This window comes from Platalea leucorodia, assembly GCF_965183815.1.
Source record: "Platalea leucorodia genome assembly, chromosome: 19".
In the NCBI taxonomy this organism is placed as follows: Eukaryota; Metazoa; Chordata; class Aves; order Pelecaniformes; family Threskiornithidae; genus Platalea; species Platalea leucorodia.
The window spans coordinates 5846951-5874789 of record NC_138841.1 but is presented as its reverse complement, the minus strand read 5'-3'; the positions used below and the strand labels follow the sequence as shown (position 1 = coordinate 5874789).

At 57.0% G+C, this 27839-nt stretch overlaps 1 protein-coding gene across 2 annotated transcripts; it reads left to right on the top strand.

Annotated features, from left to right (window-relative positions):
- The first annotated feature begins 573 nt into the window (after window positions 1-573).
- AHCYL1 (adenosylhomocysteinase like 1) lies at window positions 574-26218 on the top strand. 2 transcript variants are annotated; one of them, XM_082330309.1, is made up of 17 exons: window positions 574-834; window positions 16214-16325; window positions 16703-16846; window positions 17645-17745; window positions 18044-18146; window positions 18392-18486; window positions 19363-19469; window positions 19549-19665; window positions 20433-20496; window positions 21944-22032; window positions 22509-22579; window positions 23019-23113; window positions 23198-23296; window positions 23892-23960; window positions 25046-25124; window positions 25604-25724; window positions 25871-26218. In XM_082330309.1, the coding sequence occupies exons 1-17, from the start codon at window positions 727-729 to the stop codon at window positions 25875-25877; spliced, it is 1581 nt and encodes a 526-aa protein (XP_082186435.1). In that variant the 5' UTR covers window positions 574-726; the 3' UTR covers window positions 25878-26218. The 2 variants fall into 2 exon arrangements, with proteins under 2 accessions (XP_082186435.1, XP_082186436.1); XM_082330310.1 differs by having other exon boundaries at window positions 743-834; window positions 16107-16325.
- Window positions 26219-27839: the final 1621 nt, after the last annotated feature.

Sequence of the window (27839 nt, the reverse complement as noted above, 5' to 3'; positions counted from 1 at the left end):
TCCCGGCGGCGGGAGCGGGGCAGGATGAGGCCCAGCACGTCCCCCCGGCCCCGCTCCCACGGGCCGCATCCCGCTCCTGCCGCCGTCCCGTCCCATTTGACTTCTCCCCGTGATTTCTCCATTTTCTTCAATTTTTAAGTTTTTTCCCCGCTTTATTCCCCCCCCGCCCCGATTTATTCCCTCCCCGGTTTATTTTAATTTTCTCCCCCTGATTTATTTTTAAGTTTTTCCCCCGATTTAACCTTTTCCCTCGAATAAACAGAAACATTTTTCCCCGAAAAACCCCTTCTTTTGTTTTATCTTTTGCGCTTTCGTTTGGATTCGTGCCCGGTTTCCTTCCCCCGCCCCGCCCACTCAGGCTCCGCCCCCGACCCCGCCCACCGCCCCCGCCCCCACCCGCCGCCGCCAGGGGGCGCCGCAGCGCCGCGCCCGTTCGTCCCGCCGCCGCCGTTACGGCCTCACTTGCCCGGCGGGTGCGCGCTGACGTCTGTACGCGCTGACGTCACGGCAGGGCCGCCCCTGGCGCCGAGCGCGGCGGCCGCAGTCCCCGCCGCAGCGCGCTGGGAGCCGGCGGCACCGGAGCCTCCGCCGCGGGATCGGCCCGGGCCCACTCGAGCCGAACCGGGCTAAACCGAGCCAAACCGGAGCGCTCCCGCCTGCCCGCCGTGCCCCGCCCCGCCCGGTACCGCGGGCGGCCGCGGCCCGCCCCGCCGCCTCCCCCTCAGGATGTCGGTACCGGAGCCCGCCGGCGGCGAGGAGGTGAAGCAGGCCAAGGAGGTGGAGGACGCCGAGAAGTACTCCTTCATGGCTACCGTCACCAAGGCCCCCAAGAAGGTACCGGTACCGGCGAGGGCCGGCCCCGTCCGGGGGGAGCAGCCCCAGGGGGATGCTGGGAAAGCGGCAACTGGTCCAGTTGGGGGGTAACTGGGAAGGTGGGGGCGGCTGTCTCCATTCAGTGGAGGAGAGGGAGGTCGGTGCCGGGCTCGGAGGGGACTGGTACCGGCGAGGGGGGGCTGGTACCGAGCGTCGGGGGCGGAGGTGCCCGACGGGGGATGCTGGCCCAGTTTGGGGTGGGATTGGGTACTGGGGAGAGAGGGGCCTGTACTGGGGCCCAGTCCTGGCCCGGCGGGGGATGGGGGGGCTGGTACCAGCAGGGCAGAGACGTGGCCCGGCTTAGGGGGGCTGGGGCCGGGCCTGGTCCAGCTCTGGGGGGGAGGAGGCTGGGGAGCAGAGCGGGGGCCTTGGCTGCGGGACGGGGGTGCCTGGGGGACAGGGGGACCCCGGGCAAGGGGACAGGCAGGTGCGGGCGGGGGAGCGGGTCTGGGGACCCCGTGTGTCGGGACCACGGTGGGCGCCGGGTGCGTGGAGGTGACAGCGCTCTGCGGTGGGTGCAGAGGAGGGGGACCCGTTAAATAGGACGAGCTGGCAGCAGTGACCTGGAGAGCTGCCGTAGGTCACCCTGAAGGGCGGCAGGAGGAAATGCCGAGTGTTGGAGTCGTTTTGGGGTCGGGGGTCTGTTGGTGGTGTGGGTGGGAACACGCTTGGCCTTGGGGAAGAGGCTGCCAGAGCAGCCCCCGGCGCTGAGCTCTCCCCAGTCACCTCTTTACCCTTTCATCCTTGAAGGCCTTCTCGCAGGAGCTCCTGAGATCTCCCAGTGCCGCTCCCCGCGGCGCGGGCCCTGTTTGCGTAACCCGTACAGGGTGTACGGATGGCACCGTGGGCGGGTGAGTGCTGGCCATGCCACCGTAGCAGGGTGCAGGACCTCCACTAACTCGGGTAACCGGCTTTTAGATGAGCGAGCGCGCGGTGACCTGCGCTCCTGGCTTGGTGCGGACCTGCCGGGCTCGGCAACGTGCCGCTCAAGTCCCGGTCCTGCCAGCGAGGCGGATTTGTGCACGGATCCGCGCAGCTGCAGCCGGAGGTCCGCGCTGTGCTGAACATCGTGTTCCCCCTGGGGCTGCAGCCGCCTGCCTCCGCGCTGGAAGCAAAGGCAAAGCGGTTGCAGTGAATGCGAATGTCCTCCTTCTCCGGGGGAACGTCTCTCTTGCCTGCTCCGGCCCGCAGTGGGATTAGGGGAGCGTCCGACCCTCGTGGAGGGGCTGCTGTCAGGCGGCCGTGTTTGAGGCATCTCTCCTTGCCCAGGCTTGCGGCTGCTGCTGGGGAGCAGGGGTCTGGAGGCTCTCCCTGCGCCCTGGCCCTGTTTATCCGGGCTGTGGACATAGCCTGGAGGAAGAAGCAGAGGAATGTGGAGCTGGGATCTGCCTCTTCCAGTGGTGTGGCTCAGCACAGCTCCAACTCGGGGATTGTATTTACCTTTTCCTTACCGTCATCTTTCTCAAAGCTGGGGAGCTAACAGTGTGAGGCTGCAGCTGGCAGATCTGAGGGGAAAGCAAACTAGTAATCCTGAAGTATCCTATGGGGCCAAAATATGCGCCGTAAAAAGAAATGCGATGTATAGGTAGGGGGGAATTGATCCAGCATCCTCAAAGGCAACGTTTTCTCGTGTCTCAGGGGGTATGGGATGTTGTATCACCTTGAATTTGCTGCTGTGCACACGGGCTTGTTGCACAGCATGAGGAGCCACAGTCAGATTCGGTGGCGGCTGCAGCCTTTCCTGGCTGGGTGATGATATTAAAGGTGCCCAGAGCGACACACACGACATTTGAGGCTGATAACATCAGCAGCCAGTGAGATCTTGGGGAGCGTGCGATGCGGCAGAGGTCAAGGAACAAAATGCTTCAGGCCACTGTGTTCCTTGCCTGGCTAGTTACTGCAAATAGCGCTCGGTAATAGCGGAGGCGTTGGCAGAAGGATAAAAGGCCGAGGAAGGGAGAATTGCCCTCCTGAGATAAGATGTTGAGTGCCCCCAGCTCACATGCCTTCGAAGCGGGATCGCAATTAAACCATTAAAACGCCTTGCTGTTTCAATGGAAGTTGAAGTGACTTTTGTGCTCACTGCCCCCGGAGCTCTCAGCGTGGTCAGAAGCCAGCGAAGAAGATGGTTGAGAGACGTGATTTACCAGCATCGAGGTAGGGGAAATCGTGGCGTGTTGCTGAAGCAGCTCTCTCCCTGGGTTTTTAGGCTCCTTGAACTTTGCTGATGCAGTTTGCATAAGGCGTTTGGAGTTGGGGAGGGTGGGAATGTGGCCAAGCTTAGTGCAGGCTCCGTCTCCTCCGTGTGACCTGCCACTGAATAGCTTTTCAAAGAGGAGCCTTGATTTGGGCTGGTGCTCGGGGGAAAGCACCATTGTGCAGCGGAAGAGCCGGCATGAGCCTGCCGGCGTTCCGTGCCCAGCTCGGACCTGGGGGAGCATCTCGGCTGTAGCTGGAGGCACATCAGCCCCGCGGATGCTGTGAAGACATCGGCATCCTCCTTGCTGTTGGCAGGCTGCGTCGGGGGCACCCGGAGCGAGCCCGAGCTGCGCAGCCAGCCTGGGGGATCGCTGACGTCTTTGTTTCCTCTCTTGTTGGAGACTTGTTTAAGGTGAAAAAGTGAAACAGCAGGAGGTAAGAGATTAAGAGATTAAATATCATCAACTCCGGATTTAAGTAGGAGCAGACGCAGTCGAGGTGAACGGAGCCGTAGCCTTTCTGCAGAAATGGGGCCATTTTCCCCCAAGCGCCGGGGTTGCCTGGCTCTGTTGAAGTTCCTTTTTCGCTGCAGTTTATGGGGAAATTGGACTGTCAGCAAAATAACAGCAGCTTTGGTCAGAGCAAGGCGGATCTTTGGCGGGGAGTGGTTTAAAGGCAGAGGTGAGCGATGCTGAGCTTTCTGCTTCTCCAGTGTGTGCCTTGGTGTCGCTGAGGGGGGTTGGAAACACCGAGGCTTGTGTCTTGCCCAGGTTAAGTGAATACGGTATGGGGATGAAGGGAGAGCTCAAGGGCGCAGGTTGTGCTCTTCCAGATCCCTGCGTGCCAACACCGCCGCGTCTGGGCATCTGCTCTGCTGCCTCCCTGGAGGCCGTAGGTGCCCTTGACAGCAGTTGCTTTCCGAATCCACGTCAGCCGCTTAAACTCCCGGCCGAGGCGAGCCGTGGGTGCCCTCGAGCGGGTAGGGCACATCGCCGTGCTTAGAGCTGGGTGGCAAGGCAGGGGGGCTTGGCAAGCGCTGTCCCTGTCTGTCACTTCACCCGATCCCCGTTGCGTCCTTGTGGCGTGGGGATCGCCGGCCGGCGGGCTCCTTCACGCCTGGGTGCCGGCAGACAGACAGACGGACGCTCTGCAGACAGATCTGCTTACTCATGCAGCACGCCTGGAGTGTGAAATGGGCTAAAGCCTCGAATTTGCTTGCGGGGAGGTGAACTATATGGCACCTGCCTGCCCCAAGAAGCCGGCGAGCCCGCGGCCGGTGCGTTTGGGTTGGTGCTGTGCCCCTGCGGATGCCGGAGGAATCCCGCTGAGGCTGTGCGGCGGGGAATGCTAATGCACAGCGCTGCAGCTTTGCAGTGGTAGCGAGCCGGAGCCGTGCGCTGGCTGGCACGGGGGTGGCCAGCGATGGGAGCAGGGGAAGGCTGGGGAGAGGGGGATGGAGCCCGCAGGGAGCTGCTGTCCCCTGGGGAGGGCTGGATGCCTTCTCCAGAACATCGTTTCTGCTGCTGCTTTTTGTGGTTGCCTGCAGAGCCGCTCTCCTGCTGCCTGAGCAGCGTCTGACCTTGCTGCAGTCTGCTGCTTCCCTGCCCCGCACTCGGCCCCTTCCCAGCGCCGCGTTTTTGCCCCATTTTTCTCAATCCCGAGTCATCTCAGGTCCCTGCAGCTCTGCCAGGCCGGGTGCTAATAAACCACCTTCCCCTTCGGTCTGTCAGGGGGATGAGACTGTCCTTGTTTGTACTGACAGAGCTCCTGGAGTCGCTCGTTTTTCTTCTTTCTTTAATTCCATCCCTTAGTCTGGCTGCTCGTAAATCCTTCTCTGCCTTTGTGTGCTTGTCCAGGGCAGCGGCCACCACCTCCTCTCCCGGTTGTTTAGCCAGACGCCGCACACTCGACTGTCTTTGCTTCCTTGCCCAAATCCTCTGTTCTTTTGCTTTCTTGCTCTCCTCTCCCTGCAGTTTTTCCTTCTCATAATGAGATGCCTGGGCTGGGATTAATTGAACAGCTCATCCTACTCTGTGTGATGGGTCTGGCCTTCCTCGGGGTGTGGGAAGACCCTAGTAAGTGAACATGTTGCTGTGATTAGACGGTTACAGGCTGAGCTGATCATACCCTGACCCGTGGTGAAGGCAAACCACGAGGGGGTTTTGAACAGAGAGGATTTACTGGGGGCTGGGAGCAGACAGGTCGCTGGTGGTGCTCTATTAAATGACAGAATCGTAATTATTTCTGTTATAAGTCGCTCTCAGGTCCTTCTCATCACTTTGGCTTTTTGGAGGGTCTCATTGCTGTCCAGAGGGGAGGCTTGTCCTTGTGACAGCCCTACTGCAAGATGCTTAATTAAGTTACTGAGCTGGAAGAGAGGAGATTTTCGGGGTCTGACGGACACAAGCCATCTCCAAAACGACGTGCCAGGGCGTGCGGCTTTTGCTTCTGCGTTCTCGTCCTCCTGCAGTCCCTTGAGGTAGGCTGGATTTCCACTCTGATGCCTGGCCTTTGGAGAAGGGAGTGGGCTTGGATATTCATTCTCCCCAGTCTTCAGAAGCATCCCTTGTCGTCTTCTGGTGGTGTGGGGGTGGGGGCCACCCATCTGAGCAGCGCTGGTTCTCCTGCGAGCCCCGCTGTGCTTGGTGGGAGCCTCCTTCCCACGTGAGCAGCCGGCTCTGGAGCGTGGGAAGTCTGCTGGCAGCAGAAGCGCCGTGTTTTCTTTAGACCTTTCCCAAAATGCGAGATGATCTTCTGCTAGGGACCAGCCTACCACAATACTTTCTTTGGGACCTGAACAGTTTTCACCGTGCTTTCCAGCTCATGCAAATGTTGGAGCCTGTTCCTGCGCTCCCTGCTAGAGGTTGAGGCTGGGATTTTTTGCTCTGGAAAGCAGCTCTTCAAGGCCAGGTTGGAGTTGATCCTTTGGGATAACCAACTAGCTTGATGGAGGGCTTTGCGGTGAGGATCTTTTCTGTGTTGTTCCTCTGAGGAGTCGTCGAGTGCCTCGTCCCAGTGTTTGAGCAGGGGACGGTGTGGGACTCGCCTGCTCCGAGCAGCACTCAGCTGAAGGGATTTGCTCGTGCCTGGCTGTGTCTTTTATCATCAGGAGTTTCCTGTGGGCGACGTTCGCGTTTGCAGAGGGCTTCTTGCGTTTCCTGCTGAGCCCTTTGATCAGGGCTGCTTATCTGGGGACTCTGACTCACCTTCACTCAGCAGATGGTGGTGACGTTTGAGGTGACTGTCCCAGGGCCTGCCGCTGGCCCCGTGGAGCCGCGGGTGCAAAGGACCTTCTGCTAACACTTCTGCAGAGCGTGACCCCGCTCTTTCTCCGTGGGATTGTGGGTCGGATCAATGCGGGGCTGGGGGCTGCTGTAGGAGGGTCGGGGAGTCCCACCAAGCAGGAGCATCTTGTTACCATCTCAGCAGGGTACGCTGGAGCCCCTTGTCAAAGCCCTGGCGACTTGGCCACCCTCAGCAGCGCCTGAACCTGATCTGCGCCGTACCCCCCTAACCTTGGGCTAAGCGTTGTTTCGGCACGCTTCCCCGGCGTGGTTAACCCTCGGCAGGGCACGGCATGGGGAACGGACGCTCCGGGGCATCTCGGTTGATGGTCCAAAGAGAAAGCTGCCACCGTGGGTGTGTTTTGAGCAGCCGATCTTGCCCCCGTGGGCTCCCTGCCTCTGAGAACGCGGGATGCGGAAGCTGGGGCTATTCATGCCTTTAGGAGGTTGCCCCAGTTGCCCTGTCGCATTGGGCTGCTTGAACTGCGAATTTTAATTACACTTTGGGATCAATACGGTGGCCTTGGTAACGAGCTTATTGCTGCTGCAGAATCTGTTTACTTCAGGTTGGTGACAGCCAAAGAACTTAGGTGGCCGAGGACATGATGTTCCAGCTCGTCAAACAGGCTGCATTGTAATTCGGGTGAGGCTCCCGCTGTCCTCGGAGGTGGGTACAGCTTCCCCTTGGCCGCCTGCTGCGGACCTGGAGTTCGCTGGCAGGACCCGTTGGTGCCTGGCGGAGGAGCCGCCTTAATTCAGGAGCCGTGATTTGGGTGGGGGTTGCGAGAGCCTGGTTTATCTACAAGGTGTGGGCGTAGGGAATAGCTCCTTCCAGCCTTTTGCGGGAAGAGAAAAGGTAGGCAGCCTGGAAAGGAGGTTCCTGGGGGCTTTGCCTTGCCGAAATTCATGTTTTGGTTTCCTCCTTCCAGCTGGCCTGGGGTGAGGTTCAACCTGTGTCTGCTGTTTTCCGTCTCCTCCTTTCGCCTCCCCACAGGGAGCCCCGAATATTGCACATTCTTGCACTGCGAGGAGAGGCTTGCATCCAACCTGGGCATGTTTTGGAGCGAGAACATCTGGCCGATCCCTGTTGACCTTGGAGCTGTCAGCCTCTTGCAAGCAGCGCAGCCCGCGTCTCCCTACATTAACCAACCCCTTCTCCAGATATTCTCCGAGCTCGCCGTCCCCGCAAGGACGTCACTTCTTATCCCTCCTGCCCCATTTAAAAGGAGCTTAATTGAATCCACCCTGTCTGCAGGAAGGGGTCGGCTTTGCTCCGACATGAGGAGTCGGTGTCTGGGAGAGGGGTGTTTGTCCATCCTGGTAATGATTCCTCCGAGTCCTGAGCAGCAAACAGCCCAAGCCGAAGCCTGGGGTTTCTCTCCTTCCTTGCCTTTAATCAGATGCATCAAAAACAAAGTCTTTTCCAGGGCTGAAAATAGAGTGTGCTGGTGAATGAGAAGTGGGCAGCTCTAGGTGATGCGCTTATAGAAATACCGCTGTGAGGGGCTTTTGGGGGTCGGCCAGGGCTGGGGACACGGGTATTTCCAATTATCCGATTGCACAGCTGTATTTCCTGACTCCCTGGGATGTATTGCAAACAGGCTGCTCCTGTTTCGATGCTGATCCTGCCGGGCATTTTCCCTTAGAGCCGTGGCGTAGGGGCGGAGGGTCTGCTGAGGGCAGCTGGAGCCCTGCCTGGGTGGCGTTGGCTGTACTGGTCTCTTGAAGGATCAAAAGAGATCTTGAAATGCTGTGATTCTGCAAGCCAGTTCTGGGGGAGAAAAGGAGGCAGGCGGCGTAGACTGATTCCTCCCCCGAAACGCAGGGCTGCTTTAGTATTATGGAGGAGAGGTTTGGGGTTTTCAGTTTGTTGGTTTTGTTTTTGTTTTTTTGTTTTTTGTGGCTAACCCTCCCTTCAGACCCATGTGGCGGAGCTGAGCAAACCCTCTGACAGCACTTCTGAATGTTCCCGTGGTCTTGTACAGCTGTGGTTGTGGAGGAGTTTTCTAATTAATTTAAAAACCGATGCTAATTAAACATTATTCCCTATCAGCTGCAACACACAAACACATTTCCACGGCTTTCCAGCTCCGGAGCAGCCAGCCGGCCTGTTGGAGGCTGTTAGTCCCCGGTTTGCCCCACAAGCCGCTGCAGCTGATTTAACCCACAGTCCCGTCCGTGCAACGCTCCCAGCAAGTTAACTCCGATTAATACCAGTTATCCTAGTGCTCAAGCACTTGGTGTGCCCCAGGCGCGCGGCTGGGTGGGCGCCGCAGGGGAATCCATAGGTGAAAAGTCTGGGATGTCTTTAAACCGATGGCTTTGCGCTGCGGGAAGCGATGTTTGTCCGTCCGGGTAGCCTTGCTGGGTTCCTAGGGTTAACTGTGAAACGCGATGGGAGTTCACTGCCCTTAAGGATCCCAGGTATCGGACTTTTGCTGTTCTTGTGAACAGGAGAAGGAGATACCCTTCTTCGTTAAAGCCGGGAGCAAGCCTTTGCCTCGATTCCTGGAGTCCAAGGACTAGATGCCTTATCTGCCGGTGGGGAGCTTTCCCTCTGCTCCTGCTGGAGGCAGTGCACCTTTGGCCTCAAGGTGTTTATAAGGCAGTAGTTATTCCCAGTTACTATTTAACAGCTGGGCACTCAAAATCACATTTATTTTATTTAATCCCGCCTTCTGTTTATTTTTCCTTTAACTAGCATTTACAGTGATTCCCATGATGACTGAAATCTTGCGGTGGTTTCCAGCCTATTAACCTTTGGAATGGGCTCATTTCTTTCCTGGTGTTTCTTCTTTGCCAAGCTTTGGGATTCGTGTGAAAGTCCTTAATTCTCCTCTTGTACTCACGGAAACTTGTTTGGGGTTTCCCCCCCCCCCCCCCCCCAATGCTTTACCCAACCAGCCCTTCTCTGCCAGCGAAGGATGGAGGCTGGTATCAGGGCTTGGCCGGTTTGCTTTGCCAGGACTTCAGTGCCCTTTATTTCCTTGTCAGGAACAGTGCGAAGGTTTCCAGGCAGAGACCTGGCTGCGGTTCCTGCTTGGGGAGTCGGCGGGGAGAAAAACCTGCCCTGTGAACCCTCTGGGAGCTAGAGGTACAGATCCAAGCGGCGCTGAATTCAGCACTGATCGTGCTTCGATCCACAAAGCAGAGCAGCACCCTCGGGCAGCTCTTCCCTGCTGTGTTGTCCGAATGAAGCACTTTGAGGTTTCTTCTAAAGGTTTGGGTTGGGGGAACCATCAGGAGAAAGTTCTCCTGTTGCAAAGGCCACACCTGGAGCAGACGCAGGTCCTGTTCCTCCATATAACGTCTCCAGCCGGGGCTGTGCCACTTCTAGCGCTCCCCAGGGCCCGTGGTGCTCTGCCAGCGGGTGTGGAGGATCAGAAGATTCCTGCTGAGCGCCTGGCTGCCGACCCGCTCCTCCGGCATCCCTGCACCACGGTGGGGTTGAAGCCACGGGCATTGCTAAGGGAAACTCCTGCTGCCTGCGCCCGGCCTCGTGCTCTGGCTGGGGTATCTTTTGCTGCTGAGCTGCTTTGAATTGAAATTGTGGTTGTCCCACGAGCTTGGCCGCAGCCTCGTGTGAATTCATGCAGCCGCTTGTCATCTAGGTATGTGCTGGCTCGCTTGGCCAGAGCTTGGAGGTGGTAAAATGGTGTGGTTTATGAATAAAGTAGCCAAATCCACCTCAAAAACCTCCTCTTGCTAGTGGCTTGGGGCTGAGGGCAGTGAGTGGTCAGGGTGGGAGCCTTACTGATCCTGATGCTCCCATCCCTCTGCTCCGAGTACCTGATTTTCCCTTTCCTTCAATCCTTATGGGATGCTGTGGTCTAGAAATACCCCTTCAGGGCTGGATAACCTCAAAGGAGAGGAACCTTAAAAACATCTGTGTCTGCCTTGCTGAGTTCCACCCCAAAAATACACGTGTCCTGTCGGGTGGTGGAGCAGGAGCTGTGTCCCGCTGCATGCCGGAGGGCTGGGGGCTGCGGCAGGTTCCCTGGCCCTTGTCTAGACGCTGTCCTGCGGAAGGCTGTGGGAAGAGGGGCTTGGCTCTCCCGGCCTGGAAGCAGGGCAGAGGGGGCCTGAGGACAGCAGCAGCAGCCGCCAACTCCTCTAAACAAACCAAGCGCCCTGGCATGGCCACGCTCGCCGGTTCCCCCGGCCGCGGCGGGACTGCCGCCAGCCCCGGGGCCAGCGCAGGGGAGAGACACTGGGAACCTGCGGCGAGTGGGCTTGGGGGGGCTTCAGCCCCTTGTCCCAAGGGGGGGGCAAACGTGGCAGGAGGCTGTGGGGGGCTTCAGGGAGGGCTCTTTTCTCGTGGGCAGGGAGCGTGGGGTCCCCTCTGGAACCCCGGTGGCTGCAGGAGCAGAGCCCAGGAGAGTGCTGTCCCCTCTCTAGGGAGGTGGCACAAGTAAACCTGCTGCTCTGCTCTTCTTTTTGAGCTAGAATAGACAAAAAGCCTCATGCTGGCTATTTTATTTTAGTTTTTGACTTCTGCTGATGTGTGGCTGAAGAGACCTCAGCCCCTGGGGTGCCTCTTCCCTCCCTCGCTGCTGCGTTGACTGAACGTGGCGACTCGCTTCTGCAAATAAGTGGATTAAAACAACTTGCGCTTTAGAAACGCCTGAACTCATCAGTGTGGCAGGAACGGGCTCCTCGTGAGAAACCAGTCACAGCTTCCCGGGAGGAAACGGTGCTGGGGAAAGGGTCTTTCTGCAGATAACGAATCCTCGGTGTTTGGCGGTGCCCATCTCCAGGTCTGCAAAACTCAGCCCTGGTTCGAGCTGCTGATCGCGTCTGGTGCGAGCGGGGCTGGTGAGGGGGATGAGTGCTGATTTGAGCTGTAAAGCATGTATAGTCTGGCTGAATTTCCAGGAATGACGAAGAAATGATGAACTTAAAAGACAGGTTGCATCAGGGCTGCCTTAGCAGCGTGGGCAACCGGCAGTGCCCTCCCAGCCTCTGCCAGAGAGTTTTTGTTCGGGAGAGGAGATGAAATAAGGGGAACTGGCTGCCCTGAATAGTCCTGATCTCTGCTGCTGGCTTTCTGCAGTCAAAAGAAAGGTCCCAGGACCCTGGATCCTTTCAGGCTTTCTCCTGGGAGGGCAGAAGTGGGTTACAGAGATTTTCTCGCTTTCCAGGTGGTTGCGTTGCTGCGAGAATGTGCTCTGCTCCGATTTTGCTGTTTCTCCCCGGGCGACTGTGCCGTGTCGTCACGTCCATGGATGTGGTGGAGGAAAGTTCGGAGGTTGGAGGGTTTTAGGTGGTTCACTGCTTCCTTCTTATCTTGGGTGACGTGCAGAGCCTGCTCTTGTACTCCGCCAGCTAGCCTAGGGCAGAAGTGGCTGTAAGGGCACTTTTTTTACACCACTGTGGGTGTGCCATCACTGACATTGTCCCTAATGAAAAATAATAATTAAAAAAAAAAAAAAAAAAGTTGTGAAGGCAAGCCTGGTGGTGGTAAGATGGGAGCCTGGAGCCGCTCCCCGGCACGTGTCCTTTGCCCCGTGGAGCCTGCGCCTCGGTGAACCGGGCCAGCACGCAGCCCCGGGGATGGCTGCGAGTTGGTGGATGCTTTCCAAATCCTCCTCCTCCTCCTCCTTCCGCAACCTGCTCCGCTGCTGAGGCTGCGCGGGATGCAATCGGGGCTGCGTAGCATGGCGAAGGAGCTCGAGCATCCTCTCTGGAGCTGTTCTGGGGATGGAGAGAGTTTTAAAATTAAAAGTGGGGTCGTCTTGTGTGAGAGGGACGTGCCTGGCTCATCTGTGCCCGAGGTAAATCCAGCTGGATTTACAAAGTCCTCTGCAGCTCAGAGGCGGGAGGGGGAACTTCTCTTACTCGGTAAGCTCAAAAAGCTGCTCTCTAGCCTGACTGGGGAAAAACGGCAGGATAAACCATTGAGAATGGCACACCCAGCAGTCACGAGCTGTCGGTTCGTTTAGATGGTAGCAGTCCAGATCTGGAATCTGTTTGCCCTTCCTATGTTGCAAGATTAAGCAAACGAGGCTGTACGTGCTGGGGGCACGTATGCTGCTGGGCTCGGGACTGCCCGGCCGATGTGCCCACGTAGGGGCAGGTACCTTATAACGTCGGGAGAAGCTCGTTGAAGCTTCACGGTGGTTTTGGGATGCACCGGGCAGTGTAGCCAAACAAGGTGGCCGGTGTTTGCCTTGGGAGAGCCCGGGGGTCCCTAGCACCTCTTTTGATCCTTTTTGGGATGCGGTGCTGGAGCAGCAAGGACGATGTTCCCGCACCTCCTGCCCGGCCAGACCCAGCGCCTGGAGGGGTGGTTTGAGCTGAAAACAAGCGGCCGTTGTTGGGAAGAGTCGGATCTGTCTGCGAATGGGCATGGTCGCACCAGGTTTCGCAAGGGGAGAAAATGTACTTCTGGCTTGGCAGGTGTGACTGGGAGCAGGCAGCGTTCGGCATTGCTTTGCAAAAACTTGGCAGGAGATGTCAGATCCTGGTGTTTTCCTACAGGGCATCTCCCCAAAAAAATCCCTGCTGTACCAAGCAAGGAGTTGCTCATTTGGCACAGGGCTCCATCAGGACCCAGGCCCTGTCTCCTCCTGTAAGGGGGTAGCGATGCTGGAAAGCACCCCAGCTCTGTTTCTGTGCAGAGAAATCGGTGCCGTGTTGTTTTGCCTCCTTGGTCATGAATTGCTGGGACAAAGAAATATTTTCCTTGCTCTTAAACCCTTGGGCTCCACCCAGTTGGAAAAGCCGCTTCCAGCAGGATGAAGTTTGGGATGTGATTTGCGATCGTGCTCTCTGCAGCCGGATGGTCCCGATCCCGGTCTCCTGTCGCCGCAGCCAGCACGGCTCCGGTCAGCCACAGCCGACTCGTCCACAGCCCCTGGCTGGGGATGCCGTTCATTCAAATTCCCATGACAAGCTGAGGGATTACGAGATTTTCTCCGTCGCCTTAATGCAGCTAGAGAGCCCGGCACGTGGAAGGTAACGCGGCCGACGGTCACGCACGTCGCCAGTTGGCTCGGTTGCTTCGCCTGACTGCAGCACCCGCCGTCCTCCCTCATCTTCCTCTCGGCTGGTTGCCGGACGCTGCGTTAATTTGCCGGGCTTGGAGGGGGGTTTGATGTGCGAACGGTTCATTCGATTCGGAAGCTGCTTGCAATGTTTGATGATAATTTTAGACGGGGCAGATTTTGCTAAGCTGCGGAGTTCAGATGAGCTCTGGTAAAGCCATGGCGGGGATTACTGTGGTTAATTCAGCACTTGGTTTCTTTAGCGGTGATTTTTTTTTTCCCTTGAATTCAAACCTTCCATTTCTAGAACTGCTCTTTCTCCTAAAAAGTGGGACCGTGCCTTGGAGCTGGCTCAACACCCGCGGCCGGTCCCCCGAAGGGGACGATGGTGTCCGGTAGATCTCGGCGCTCTTGGTGGTGTGGGGATGGCGTGGAGCTGGGGAGCGCAGCAGCCCTCCATCCCCGCCCTCTCCTTCCCATCGCATCCCAAACGAGCTTTGCTCCATGAGACCGTCCAGGCAGCACGTTTCACTGCGGGGAAGCGCCCTGGCCCGGGGTTCCCACGTCCTGGGTGCTGTAAGCAAGGACAGACACCCACCTGCGCCCTGGGCCAGAGCAGCAAAGCCTGGGTTATCTGTTTTCTCCCTCCTGGGTTCACCTCTTCCCTGGAAACCTTTCCCTGAGGTGGAGAAAATTCCTCAGCTAACACTTTAAGCTGTTTTAATGCCAGCAGCTGTTTTATGGGGCATATTTACACCCTCTGGTTTGATGAGTTGCCAGAGGAAGAGGTGGGTGCGAAGGGGTGGAAATCTTGCTGTTCTGAAATTGCTGGTCTTTTTTTTTTTTTTTCTTTTTCCCCCCACTCCAGAAATGCCCATGAGCAATACGCCAGCGCTGAGGTGGCACAAGCCTTTCTCAGGCTGTCCGGGGAAGATTGACCTTGGAACAAATTCCAGCAATATCATTCCTTGGTTGGGAAACCGCTGTGCCTGCCAGCTCCTGCCCCGAGGAAACTGCTGTTACCTGCCTGGTGCTGCTTGCTAGAAGTGCTTCTGCACCTCTTATCTCTCGGTACCAGCTCTCCCAGCACTGCTGTAGGTTATGATGCCCTCCAGTTCCTCCCTCTGCGCCAAACGACCTAAACCAGTTGCAAAACCAAACCCGCAAACTCCATTTAGCGTTCCCATTCCTTCCCCTAATGCAAATTCATGCAATTTGCGTCAGAATTGCACGGCATCTGCTGGGAAGTCTGGTCTGGGAAGCAGATACCAGGCTGTAACGTATCCAGTACAGAGGAGCTGGCTAAAAACCTTTTAGCAGCAGCACCCACAAAAATGCCTGGGATGCCTGCCTGGGTGTGATGATGGACTTGATCCGGTGCTAGTCTGTTCCCGGAGGGGATGCTGGAGTCACCTCCATCGCCCCACGTCACCCCACGTATCCTCCCTTGGACTGAGCAGTGGGTTTCATGTCCCTGTTTCCCCTCCCGAGCGGAATACCAGCACTGCTTTTGGCCCATCAGCTGGGTTTCTCCAGGAACGGTGCCTCCATTTCACAGCCCACATAGCCACACTAGTGCTGCAGACACCCCAGACCCAGACTGTCCAGATTTCTGGGATGGATCATCTCAACTAAATAGTTTCATTCTTCTCCCCTTGAAGGCTATTTCCTGCATCAAAGCTTTCAGGGAGCTTTCGGGATCGTTGTGGCATGGAAAACCCCTCCTTGAGGCCACTGTGGCCTGTCTCTTCCCATCAACTTGATTTCTTCAGGACACTTCTCGAGGTCTCCTGGGTCTGTGGGGATGCTTTGTTAATCCCACTCCCTGCAATGACGTCTCATCCCTGTTAAGTGGCAAAATTAAATCCTGCAGCGACGTGATCAGAGGGAAGAGGCCACGCCGGGGCTCTTTGTCAGGGTCTCCCGCGTGGCAGCGGGCCGGGGAGGGGGGCATCAGGCTGGATTTGCTGGCGTTTTTCCTAATTCCCTTTCATCTCCGTCGTCTTTCTCTTGCAGAAGCAGCAATAAGGCTTTTTGCTGGCTGGTCACACGGGATGAGTCCAGCAGCTGAGCAGTTTGGGGCTATTTTTCCCCTCCTTTTGGCCCAATTCGCTTGAATTTGATGAGCCAGTGGTAGGTGCCGGAGCCTTGAGTTGCCTCTGGCCGAGAGATGAAGGAGGGGTGGCTGTTTTAGGGCTTCTTTTACAATGGAAACATCTGTAACGCGGAGGAGACTGAAAGGCAATGCAATGTCAACTACTTTTTGTTGAAATGTTCTCTCTTGCTGAGTTTTTTTTTCCCTCTGCTTTTAGTATTGATTTTGGAAAGATGTGCCATGTTTTTAACCTGCGGGATGCTCTGCTCCTGGGGAAGAGCCTGGAAGCACCAGGGATCTGAGTTTCTGCTGGGACCACCCCAGCTTTCTTGCTGCTGCGTTTTTGGGCAGAAATCAGGCGGGATCGGTTGGGGTTGGAGCGGGGGCCCTGCCTGCACAGGGCTTGTCTGGAGGGCTGCACGGTGTTTGTGTTGTACAAGCAGTCTGATTTTCTTGGAGGAGCCTCAGGGAGCCAGCGATGGGCTAAAGGGGATATTTCAAACCTCCCTGGGTGTTTTTTTTTTTTATCTTCAGGTGTTAGATGTAAAATCTGCTTTAACCTTCTGGTGACAGAGATGATCAGGCAGAGGAAGGGGTTCGATTTTTGGCATCTGTAGCCACAGATCTGTTCCTTGATGCATTTGGTGATGCTCATTTCTGTGACTACAGCAGTCGAGGTGGACCGAAGGGAGCCACGGGCCTGTATAGCCTGGAAAGATGCTGCGCCATAAGGAGCACCTGCTGATTTAGCACTTCTCTTCCTTTGCACTTCTCAGCAAATCCAGTTTGCAGATGACATGCAGGAGTTCACCAAGTTCCCAACCAAGACGGGCCGTCGGTCCTTGTCCCGCTCCATCTCACAGTCTTCCACCGACAGCTACAGCTCAGGTAGGTGCTGGGCTCCTTGTCCACCCCTGGTCCTCTCCCAAATCCGGCGTTGGTGCCGCTGTGCACGCGCTGCTCACACCGCGTGTCAGGATGCTCCATGCTGCTGTGTTGTAGCATGTGGAGGGAATAATTCTGGGGGTTCCTGAAGCTCAGGCATTGATTACCACTTGATAACCCAGTTAGTTCTGGGTTGTCTTAGGGAGCAAGAGTGCAAAATTCCTTCTGGACATTGGCTTTCCTTAGGAGAGTCGTAGTTTGAGCCATGAGTGTGTGAATGTGTGAAAGCTGGGAAGCGAAACGGAGCAGAAACCTGAAGGGTAGGAGGTCCCTGGACTCCTGAGACCTGGGCTAACGTGCCGTTTGTCTCCTGGCTTTAGCTGCCTCCTACACGGACAGCTCTGATGACGAGGTGTCCCCCCGAGAGAAACAACAAACCAACTCCAAAGGCAGCAGCAATTTCTGTGTGAAGAACATCAAGCAGGCAGAGTTTGGGCGCCGGGAGATAGAGATCGCTGAACAAGGTAAAAGTGGAGCATGGGGTTTGTGGGGCTTGCGGCCGGCTGCCGTAATCTCCGGAGACCAGGAGCTGAGCCGTGGCGATTCCCACAACTCATGCTACAGCCTCGGATACCCTGTCTTTCCCCCGCAAATCAACAGATTATGTGGGGAAGAGCTAGACGCGACAGCAAACGTTCATGATGTCGGCATTTGTTTTCTAACGACAGCAGGGCTCTTGCAGGGTTTAATGTTCTGGTGGCTTTGGATGAGAAACCTCAGCGGGCAAGGATCTTGCAATGCCTTTGGAGACATGAACACTGACAGTCCCAACCCCTTCCCCTGGGGCTTGTGGGAAGCTGAGTTGCCATTTCCAGTTGGGGTGGTTGGGTAACTTTGTTTTCAGGCTCCTTTTACACACATGCTGCCAAAGCCTTAGAGGGGAAGATAATCCAGGCACGTTTAGAGCAGCTCTGCTGAGATGTGGCAGCACTGTTTGCATCTTCTTTAGGTGCTTCTCCATGATGCTGTTCTGCTGCCGGGCTGGTGACAGCCCTTAGCTGGGGCACATCAGATGCCTTCCTTGGGCAGCGCCTGTCCCGGACCTCTCTCCTTACGTGGTCAAGTGACAAGTGACCCTGGTGTTTTGGTCCCATTTCTGGCAGGGCCAGGGATGAGGAGTTTTCTCCTTGGCTGTGTAACGACTATAGCAAAAACTGGGGGGCTGGATGCAGCCTGGGAGACCCCAGAAAGGAGAGCGGGTCTGGCAGAGAGGGGCCTCTCTGGACTAAGCCGTCATTAAAACCCCTCTGTTCCTTTTGCAGACATGTCTGCTCTGATTTCACTCAGGAAACGAGCTCAAGGGGAGAAGCCTTTGGCTGGAGCTAAAATCGTGGGCTGTACCCACATTACAGCACAGACTGCGGTGAGTGACTGCTTATTTGGGGCATCTGGGGTGGGAGAGACCATTTTTTCCCCGGGGAAGAAAGCCTCTTAAGTTTCCCAGCCTTGGGCAATTGGAGGAGGCACCTTCACTTTTCTGGAAGCATCTCGGAGAGGTTCTGCTGCCCGCGTTTCCCCAGGGCAACGTTTGCTGGAGCCGATCTCTGATCGGTTCCTCGCTGCCCGTTGCGTAAGGCTGTGCTTGGGGCCCTGCGCCGTGCTGATGTGCTTGTGCCCGTCACCGCTGCCCCGGGCCTGCCGCTCACCCTGCTGTCTCGCAGGTGCTGATCGAGACGCTGTGCGCGCTGGGAGCGCAGTGCCGCTGGTCTGCCTGTAACATCTATTCCACCCAGAACGAAGTGGCAGCTGCCTTGGCAGAAGCTGGTGAGTACAGCTGAGCCCTTCCAGCCCCTCCTGGCTCCGTAGCCTTGTCCCAGCCGGCCGGTTCAAGGAATGGTTTGGACCATGTATCTTTTAGGGAAGGGTAAACAGGTCTGATCCTGTTGTGGGCTGTGGTTTGGTCTCTGCATGGCCCCTTGGCCCTGCTGTCTGTGGCTTTCCTGAGTTGACCAAGCAGGAGAGAGCTCTGCCAAACTCAGCAGATGCCGAGGATGCTCCTCTTCTTCTAGGTGTTGCCGTGTTTGCCTGGAAGGGGGAGTCGGAGGATGACTTCTGGTGGTGCATTGACCGCTGCGTTAACGTAGATGGCTGGCAGGCCAACATGGTAACGAGCCTTCTTCCAGCCCTTCCTTTTCCTCCGTGGAGTGGTCACTGGGTGCTCCTCACCCTTCCCTCCCTCGGGCTGTTCCTGGGAGCCTGCTGGGGCTGCCTGGGCATCTGCTGGCGCTGCAAAGGCCTCTGAGCCCCTGGTAAAGTGGGGGTCCTGCAGCGCGGCAGCTGGCGCTGGGTTGGGGGCCACCGCGGGCGTTGTGGGAGCTGCAGGGACAGGGTCCTGAGTTGGTGCAGCCCGATGGCGTGGGAGCATCTCCCGCCAGAGCTGCCAACGAGTTGAGGAACCACGGGACCTCTTTCCCCCCAGGGTCAGCCCTACGGGAGCTGCCCCAACCGCTCCTCTCTTGCCACAGATCCCATCCGCCCTCTCCCAAAGAGCGAGTGGTCTCTGCAAGGGACCTTTCCCTTGCTGAGAGCAGGTGACGCCTCTGACTGCCTCGATGCATGGTCCGTGATCGCTAATGATGCGATAGCATGTGTCAGCGGGCTGTGACAGCTCCCGCGGCCTCTGCTGTCAACTGTTTGCTTTCAGGGCACGAACGTTGTGGCGTCCTTCTGATCTCAGCCTGTTTAGTTAGTGCTGCCTGCGGTCGCGTTTCCAGGCTGCAGAGCGCTAGCAAGGGCAGAAAACCCTGTTAGGATCCATCAGCTCCACGCAGGGGGTAAGAAATCCTCTGTGTTTTGGAGGAGACCCCGAGTTGCTGGAAACTAGGTGAACCCCGGAGTCCTGCCCCCCAGGCCTCTGCCCAAACAGCCCTCCATCACTGCCTGAAGGTGCTCTCCATCTTTTGCCCCATCCTGTCCCCAGCGAGTGCTTTTCCCAGTGGAAGGCCTGACTGCTCCATGTTCTTCCTTGCCTGTTCTCTAGATCCTGGACGACGGGGGGGATCTGACCCATTGGGTTTATAAGAAATACCCCAGCGTATTCAAGAAGATCCGAGGGATTGTGGAGGAGAGCGTGACTGGCGTGCACAGGTAGGAGATTTGGGAACGCTGATCTGGAGATCTGTTGGGCTGCTGCTCTCTGCTCTGACCTGCCTCTGTCCTCTTCCAGGCTGTACCAGCTCTCCAAGGCCGGGAAGCTGTGTGTCCCAGCCATGAACGTGAACGACTCTGTCACCAAACAGAAATTTGATAACCTATATTGCTGCCGGGAATCCATCCTGGACGGGTGAGTCCAACCCTTCTCCCCAGCCGCACTCTCACTCTCTGTCGTGGTTTAACCCCAGGCGGCACCTAAGCACCACACGGCCGCTCGCTCACCTTCCCTGCCCCCGGTGGGATGGAGGAGAGAATAGGGAAAAAAAGTAAACCCCGTGGGTTGAGATAAAGACAGTTCAATAGGACAGCAGAGGAAGAGAAAATAATAGTAATAATAATGATAAAAGAATACACAAAACAAGTGATGCACAATGCAGTTGCTCTCCACCTGCTGACCGATGCCCAGCCCATCCCCGAGCAGTGATTGCTGCCCCCTGGCCAACTCCCCCCAGTTTCTATACTGGGAGTGACGCCATATGGTATGGAATAGCCCTGTGGCCAGTCGGGGTCAGCTGTCCTGGCTGTGCCCCCTCCCAGCTCCTTGTGCACCGGGCAGAGCCTGGGAAGCTGAAAAGTCCTTGGCCGGTGTAAGCACTGCTCAGCAGCAACTAAACCATCAGTGTGTTATCAATGTTATTCTCATCCTAAATCCAAAACATGGCACTATATCAGCTACTAGGAAGAAAATTAACTCTATCCCAGCTGAAACTAGGACACTCTCACACCCCTGGGTTTGGCTCCGGCTCCTCTTGAGCAGAGGTTGGGCTCTTTGCTGCTTTGCCCTTGCTGTGGGCTTGCAGGACCTGGTTTTGGGGGCTCTTGCAGCAGCGTGCTGCCCTGTGCCATCAGCGGTGTGCGCTTGACTAATCCCAACACAGGTCTCTCTCTGTCCCCCAGCCTGAAGAGGACCACGGATGTGATGTTTGGAGGGAAGCAAGTGGTGGTTTGTGGTTATGGGGAGGTGAGTTCCCTAAGCGGCAGTCGGTGGAGCTGTGAGTCAGCCTCCCCCCGAGCCGTCCTTCCCCTGAGCTCAGCATCCTGCTTCTTCCCTGTGCAAAAAGCCCTTGATATAGGAGTAGATCAAACCCGGTGAGCGATTACCAGGGAAATCTTGCTAGAACCTGCTGGGAGGCTGGAGAACAAGCCTCAGATTTCCCAGTTTGCCTGCAGATTAGCTGGGCTGCAAATATGACAGTTGCTGGGAATGCTGGCCTGAATTATAACTACCCATGGGTGCTCCCATCTGCTGTCCCTGGATCGCGTTCAGCATCCAGCCCGGCTGTCACCGAGCCTGTGACAGAGGAGGCGGAGGGGCGAGCTGCATCTCGCTGGTGGGTAATGATCTGGCAGAGGGGAATCGTATCACGAACTTGTCAATGATTCTGCCCTGGAAGAGCACGGAGCCGGGAGCTGACACCTTCCCTCCATCTGTGCACTGTCTGCGGGGGTGTTTATCTTCCCGCACTGCGAAGGGCCTGGCAGTAGCTGCAAATGCTCTTCCCGGCAGGAACACTCTTACTAATTTATTTAGACACCAGCGGAGCCCAGCTCTGCTCGACCAAGAGGCTGCGCTGGCTCTCGCCCAGGCGCTCCGGGGCGGCGTCGGATTCTCCAGCCATGAGTTGTGCTGGGAGTTGTAGTCTCCAGGGCCTGTCCTGAGTTTTCCTGGACTTCTTCAAAACAAGGGAGCCCTTCTACCCTTGCTGTTTTCCCCTTTGGATGTGGGTTGGAGTCCCAGTTTGCCCTGCCTGACTGTTTTCATTAGACTTGAGGTCGGAGCTGGGTGATAAGTGAGGGTGTCTCTGGAGATGTATCTTACCCGGCAGCATCTTGCTGGTCAGAGAACAGGGCTGAGCATGGGTACGTGCAGATTAGCCAGACGTTAGCGTGGGTAAGTGGCGCGGAGAGCCAGACTTCAGTTTAATTTTGTAGTGAGGAGAGGGATAGAGTCAGAGATGCCGTTACAGGTGTTCTGCTCTCCCCCATGCTGATGGGGGGGGGCTGTCCCCTGATCGGTGCAGGACAGCTCTGAATGCCAAAGAAACCCTTTGGCTTAAAGGCAAGTGGGGGAAGTGCCTGCTCGTCCAGGCTGGCTTTAATCTGCTCTTGGAGGAGAGCTCAGAAGGGCTCCTGCGATGCCGAGGGCTGCGCAGGCTGCGAGCGTGTTGGTTTTGGAAAGCTCCTGCCAGCTGGTGGCCGTGCTGGAGGGCTGGTGGCCTTGGAGGGGGAGCTGGGCTTGCAGCAGAGGTGCCGCTCGCCAGGTACATCGCTGAGCTGCTCCTGGCATCAGGCAGAAGGCCGGGATGAGAATCTCCCAGCCTGGGATGCGCTCGGGCTGTTTTAGGGAAGGGATCGTAGCACTCGGCGCATCCCATGTTCAGCTTCATGCTGATGCTTTGCCTCGGCAGGTCGGCAAAGGATGCTGCGCCGCTCTGAAAGCCCTGGGAGCAATCGTCTACGTCACAGAGATCGACCCCATCTGCGCTCTCCAAGCATGGTAAGATGTTACGTGCTGCTTGTGACCATCTCTTCCTCTGCTCCCCAGCCTCCTTTAGACCAGGACAGAGGCTGCAACAGAGCCAGGAGGATCTGTGGCTCATCTCGGAGAGTATATATCTTGTTGGGTTGTGATGGGGAAGGGCTGGGACAGCTTTCAGGGCTGTGGGGTACCGGGCGGTTGGCACCTGCGCCAGCTGGCTTGGGAAGCCTGCTCGGGGGTTCGTGCAGGGCTGGCTGAATGCTTCACACGTCCCCCGGCTCCTCTAACATTTGTGAGAGTGGGTTTGACACCGCATCCTTTGCACAGCCCTTCCTCTTCCATCTGGTGTCCCTGGGGGCGTGGAAGGATGGCCTGGCTGCTGTGCGAGCAATTCGGAGCTGCTGCAGCAATACAGCGCCGAGATCCCTCCTGGCCTGAGAGAGGGAGCAGGCTTCTCCTCCTCCTCATAGTCCCTCTCCCCCTTTTTTTGCCAGCATGGATGGATTTCGGGTGGTGAAGCTGAGTGAAGTAATCCGTCAGGTGGATGTCGTCATCACCTGCACAGGTAGGGGTGGAGAAGGTCATGGACGAGCCTTGGAGCAGTCGTTCCCAAGCGGGTGTCTCGAGGGCTCTGGGGGAGCTGGGGATGGAGGAGGTTGCTGATTTTACAAGAGCAATAGCGGTGCTCTGGCAAGAGCTTTTCCTCCTACCCTGCCAGTCTGCTGTTTGGCCACAGTCTTCCTCAGCCCCTGGGAGGAAGGACATCCCAACCATGTGTCCCCAGATGTATCTTGGGATCTCCTAGAGCCTGGTTAATTCGTGGGACCAAAGATCAGCACTCATCCCATGCGTTTCTCTGTTGTCACAGCCAGGAGGGCTCTCATTCTGGTTGAAATTCATCTGATGTTGCCCTGAGCTGAGCTTCTCTGACCCAAGTGCAGGGAAGGAGAAATCAGAGGGTTTATATTTCCACCGCCTTGGGTTCATCTGTGCCCTCTCTGCAGGAAACAAGAACGTCGTGACCAGAGAACACCTGGATCGGATGAAGAACAGCTGCATCGTATGCAACATGGGCCACTCCAACACCGAGATCGATGTGGTGAGTCTGCCTGCGGCCTCGACGGCTGCGTCCGCCCCGCCGTCCTCCCACGATGACTCCAGCCTCTTCCTCCTGCTCTTGCAGACCAGCCTCCGGACCCCGGAGCTGACCTGGGAGCGGGTCCGTTCCCAAGTGGACCATGTCATCTGGCCGGACGGGAAGCGGGTGGTGCTGCTGGCCGAGGTGCGCCGAGAGCTGTGCCGCGACGTTGCTTTGGGCCTCTGTTGGGAAATCACTGCGTGCCAGAGTTTGTAACAGATTTAACCAGGTGGAAAGGTGCTGGGACACTTCGTACCTAGGAGGAGGTTCAGAGCTCAGGAAAGGGTTTCCTGATGTATTTATTTTTTTTATTTTCCTTTTCTTGAGGCAGGGGAGGTATCGTGTACCACATGCAGCCACAGAGGTGCCATCTGGCTCCGTTCTTTCGAGCCGGGAGCCATTCCTATCAGCCAAACGCCGTCTGCTTCTGGCTTTGGCAGGGTTTCCCACGCAGCAAACCGGCTGGGTGTCTCCTCTTCCCACTTAAGCTCTCCTGGCAGTAGGAGGGACTGGCTCTTTCTAGGGACCGCAAAATCTCCCTGCCTTAAAGCTGAGGGTTAGGGTGGAAACTGAGACAGAGTTTGAACACTCTGGTCCCACAGGTGGCCCTTGAACCGCTGCGCTGTGGCTGCCCCCTGCCCCAGGGAGGGGGTAGAGGTGAATCCTCTCTTGAGACTGGATTCCGTTTGGCTTTGGGGGCAAGTTCAGCTCTCTGCAAACCCCTCCTGCTGTCTCCTAGGGCCGTCTTCTCAACCTGAGCTGCTCCACGGTTCCCACCTTCGTTCTCTCCATCACAGCCACCACTCAGGTCCGTACGCTGCAGGGCCGGGGCGCGAGGGGCGGGGGATGCTCTGGGGCCTTGCACGAGCCTCGGGGTGGGGAGGGTTTGGAAGACGTTGGGAACACGCAGTCGGCTGGGTCCTTGGGATGCCCCTGGTGCCAGAGATACTGTAGCCACCACGTCGTGGCTGGGATGCGGTTAATGATGGTGTGAACTTACTGCTTTGGTTACAGCTGGGAGAGAGCTTTTAAATGAGCCAGGCTTTGTGGCAGAGCTCCTGCTGTGCTGGAAGCCACTGGAGAGCTCCCCTAGCATAGGCTTAAGCTTACCTCAAAGCAAGGCTTTGCTGTGTCTTTGGACTCTTGATTTCTACATCACTAAAAAAAAAAAAAACTGGGATGAGTTTTGGGCGTCTGGAGGCCCGTGGTTAAAACGCTCCCCAGCAGCAGAGCCGGCTCAGCTGGGCGGACACGGCTTGTGTCTCGCACTGTTTGTTGTGACTCTGCCTTTGCAAAGAAAACTAGGATTAAATTTGGCTCTGCTCTGAGATCTACAGTCAGCGCTGGGCTGCAGGAGCAGTGGGGGAAATTCCCCACCATTAGGGTGGTGGGGAATCCTTTTCCTCACACTTGTCAGTCCAAACCGACGGGGACCGGGGCCGTCGTGTTCAGCTGCGTGAACTGGCACTTGGGGGAGATGCAGTTTTATTTCTGCTGAAGGAATGGCCGTGGGTTTTGGAATGATGCTGCCAGCTTAAATTGAGCAATCCCTTCATTTCCGCATGACGGTGGCTTAAGAGAATTAGAGCTGCTCCCCTCTCTCCATCCTCCTGTTCTGGTTTTCCCTGGGGCGTTAAGCCCAGATGCTGCAAACGAGCTGGGTGCCATCTCATCTCTCTGGTCCCCCCCCAGCGTTGGTGGGATCATGGAGACCCAGAGAGGGACGTACCCTTAGGTGGGAGCCTTTCCTTCAAGGCATTTTGGAAATGCTTGCCCCCTCCCTCAGGCTCCCAAACCCTTATCCCTGCTGCTCGGAGCTTTGTGCCACTGTGGGTGTTCAGCGCCGCCCGCCGTCCCTGACTGTCCCCGGGCTGTCCCCTCTGATCTCCGCAGGCTCTGGCTCTGATTGAGCTCTACAACGCTCCCGAGGGCCGTTACAAACAGGACGTGTACCTGCTGCCGAAGAAGATGGGTGAGTGAAGGGAACCCGGGCTGACTTAGCCCCCGGGATGCTGTGGGCCCGCAGTTTTGGATGTAAGGAGAAACTGAAACCTGGGCTGGACAGCACTTCAGGGAGAGGATGAGTTCAGGGAAGCCAGCAGAGGCAGCAACCTTAAAACACTTGCAAGCTGTTAGATTTATTTTCCTTAATGGTCTGCAGCGTGGCAGGCGTTCTTTATCCTGCAGACTTCTTGCTCCGAGGCTTTATGTGCAACCCCTGTGCCCTTTGGTGCACATCCAGCCCTGCTCAGCACCAGGGCTTGGGCTCAGCTCTGCCGTAGGCTTACCTGACAGTGAATCCGTGGTGCTAGATAGCAAGGACGCCTAGCCAGACCCAGCGTGGTGCCCTGGCCCTTTTCGTGCCATATGATGAGCCCGTACATCATCTCCCCGGCAGCGCAGTGGGGGACGTGCACCCCCCGATCCCTTCTTTCCTCTCCCCCTTCCCAGATGAGTACGTCGCCAGCTTGCATCTGCCTTCGTTCGATGCCCACCTGACAGAACTGACGGACGATCAGGCGAAATACCTGGGACTCAACAAAAATGGGCCTTTTAAACCCAATTACTACAGGTCAGTGCCGGCTGGGGCAGGGAGCCGCCCTCTCCCCACCCAGTGGGTGCTGTTGGGGGCATCTCCTTGCACTGGGACAGCATCAGCTCCCCAGAGCTGTGTCCCCAACCACCCGCGGCCTCACTGTCCCCTCCCTTCTCTTCTAGATACTGATGGACCATATCCATGAAGGACCAGACCACACAAGGCAACATTAGAGAGATTATTTTTAAAGATCATTTTATTTTGGTTTACCTTTTCCTTTTTTTTAAAAACCAACGGAGAAACCTGTTTTTACATTTATCAGTGTGATTTTAAGGTCACTTTTTATTTTTCCCCCCTCAGTTTCACCCTTTTACATGATCACATCTCTGTCTGATCTTGGCAGACAACCTGGGATTCGCTTCTTGCTTTCATGTGGCTGAAGCCGCTGGTGGCTCCCAGCCCTGGCTCCCGGAGAGGCTTTCCCTTTCCTGATGTGCCAAGGGCAGTTCATTCCTGCAGCGATGGTTTTTTTTTGGGTTTTTTTTGTCTTTTTTTCCACCTTTCCAGCCCACGTTAGTCTCGGCCGGGATCCCTGCAGATACGGAGATGCTGTTCTACCTTATCTTACTTTTCTTTCTTTGTGTGGATTATCTGCAACTTCTAAATTGCCTTAAAGAGCCCAGTTTTAGCTGCTAGATCAATGCTCCTAGCGCTGCTTGGGAGCAGAGTGGCGCCTGCTGGCCACCTCGCGAATAGGTGACTGGCCCCAAGCCCGCCCAAGGTCCCTGCGCTGAGGTGGTCCAGGTTTGGTGGCCGCTGGCCCAGGTTTGGTGGCCGGCTGGATACGGGGGAGTTCACTGTTTCAGGGTGCTAATCTGAATTTGGACGGGGGTCGCTTACCCAGCATTATCCTCATCTCTCCTAGGTTTTTTTAGCCAAACTGCACCTTAATTGAGTTAAAACCAGTTTTTGTTTGTTTGTTTGTTTGTTTGTTTTTCCCTCTTTTCCTTTTTGATCCTTAAAGAGATGTTTTAAAGCGGGGGGAAGCGTCGGGGATGCAGCTGCCTACCGAGTCCGGGTGCTCGCTGTGTCCGAGCAGCCCCATCTCCCACCGAGAAGCGCGGGGTGGTTTTAAGGGTGTCTGGGGTTTTTTTTTGGGGGGGGGGGGGGGGGGGTGTGATTCACTTTTTGTTTTGAGACGGACGCAGAGCTGAGCCTTCCCCGTGCCCCAGCCCGTGCCCTCTGCGCCCCGACCCCTGCGCCAAGCCCTCGGCTCCCCGTCGCTACCCCAGCCCCCGAGCTGGGCTTTCTCAGCTCTTCCCTGCCCTCTCGCAGCGCGTTTCAGCCGCTCTCATCGCCTCCTTCATCCCCTTCCCCATCCTCGGTGGTGACATCTTTCTCTTTTTCCATCTCTTGCAGCTTGTCCCGGGATGGGGGAAGCTCCTTGCAACCCAGTGAGGTTTCTCTTGCCTTTTTTATCCTCCCCCCAACATATTTTCCCCCCCCCCCCCCCCCCCAGCCAAGGCCAGAGCACGGAGGGAAGGAGGACGCCCCCCCTACCTGCATCTCCCGGTACACGGATAATGGAGATGCTGTGGTACCCGTGACTGGGGCTGCTCCTTCACCTCTGGGCACCCCGTCCCTTTTTCGTGCTGCCTGGCTGGGTCCCTCCCCGGGGCTTTGCAGGATTGGGGGTGCCGCCGCTTCCCCGGGGGGGTGCAAAGCTCCTTCGTGGGGAGGGGAGGAAGATGGGAGGGATGCTCGTAGCTTTGATCACCATCTTTTTCCCTCCGCCTCCTTCTCCTTTGACTGTTCCTCCTTCTCCCCCTGCCCCGTCTCCTCCTGGAGTGTCGCTGGGTCGCTCGCTCTCCCTCCCCGTATATTTTTGGGGATCACCTGCCTCGCAGGGTCCCCTCCACCATCCCTCAAACTCCACGGGGGGCTCAGTGAGCCGGGATGAGCGTCTGCGGGGACGGAGTGAGAGCGTCCCCCTCCTTCCCCGTGAGGGGACCCAGGCCGGGACCCCTGCGCTTGGGGGCGACGGTCCCCCCTTCCCCATCCACGTTAGGGTCGAACCTCGGCGTAAGGGCTCCAGCTCTGTATAAAGCCATGTCGCGGGGAGGGGGGAGCCCGGGGATGGCGGTGGCAACG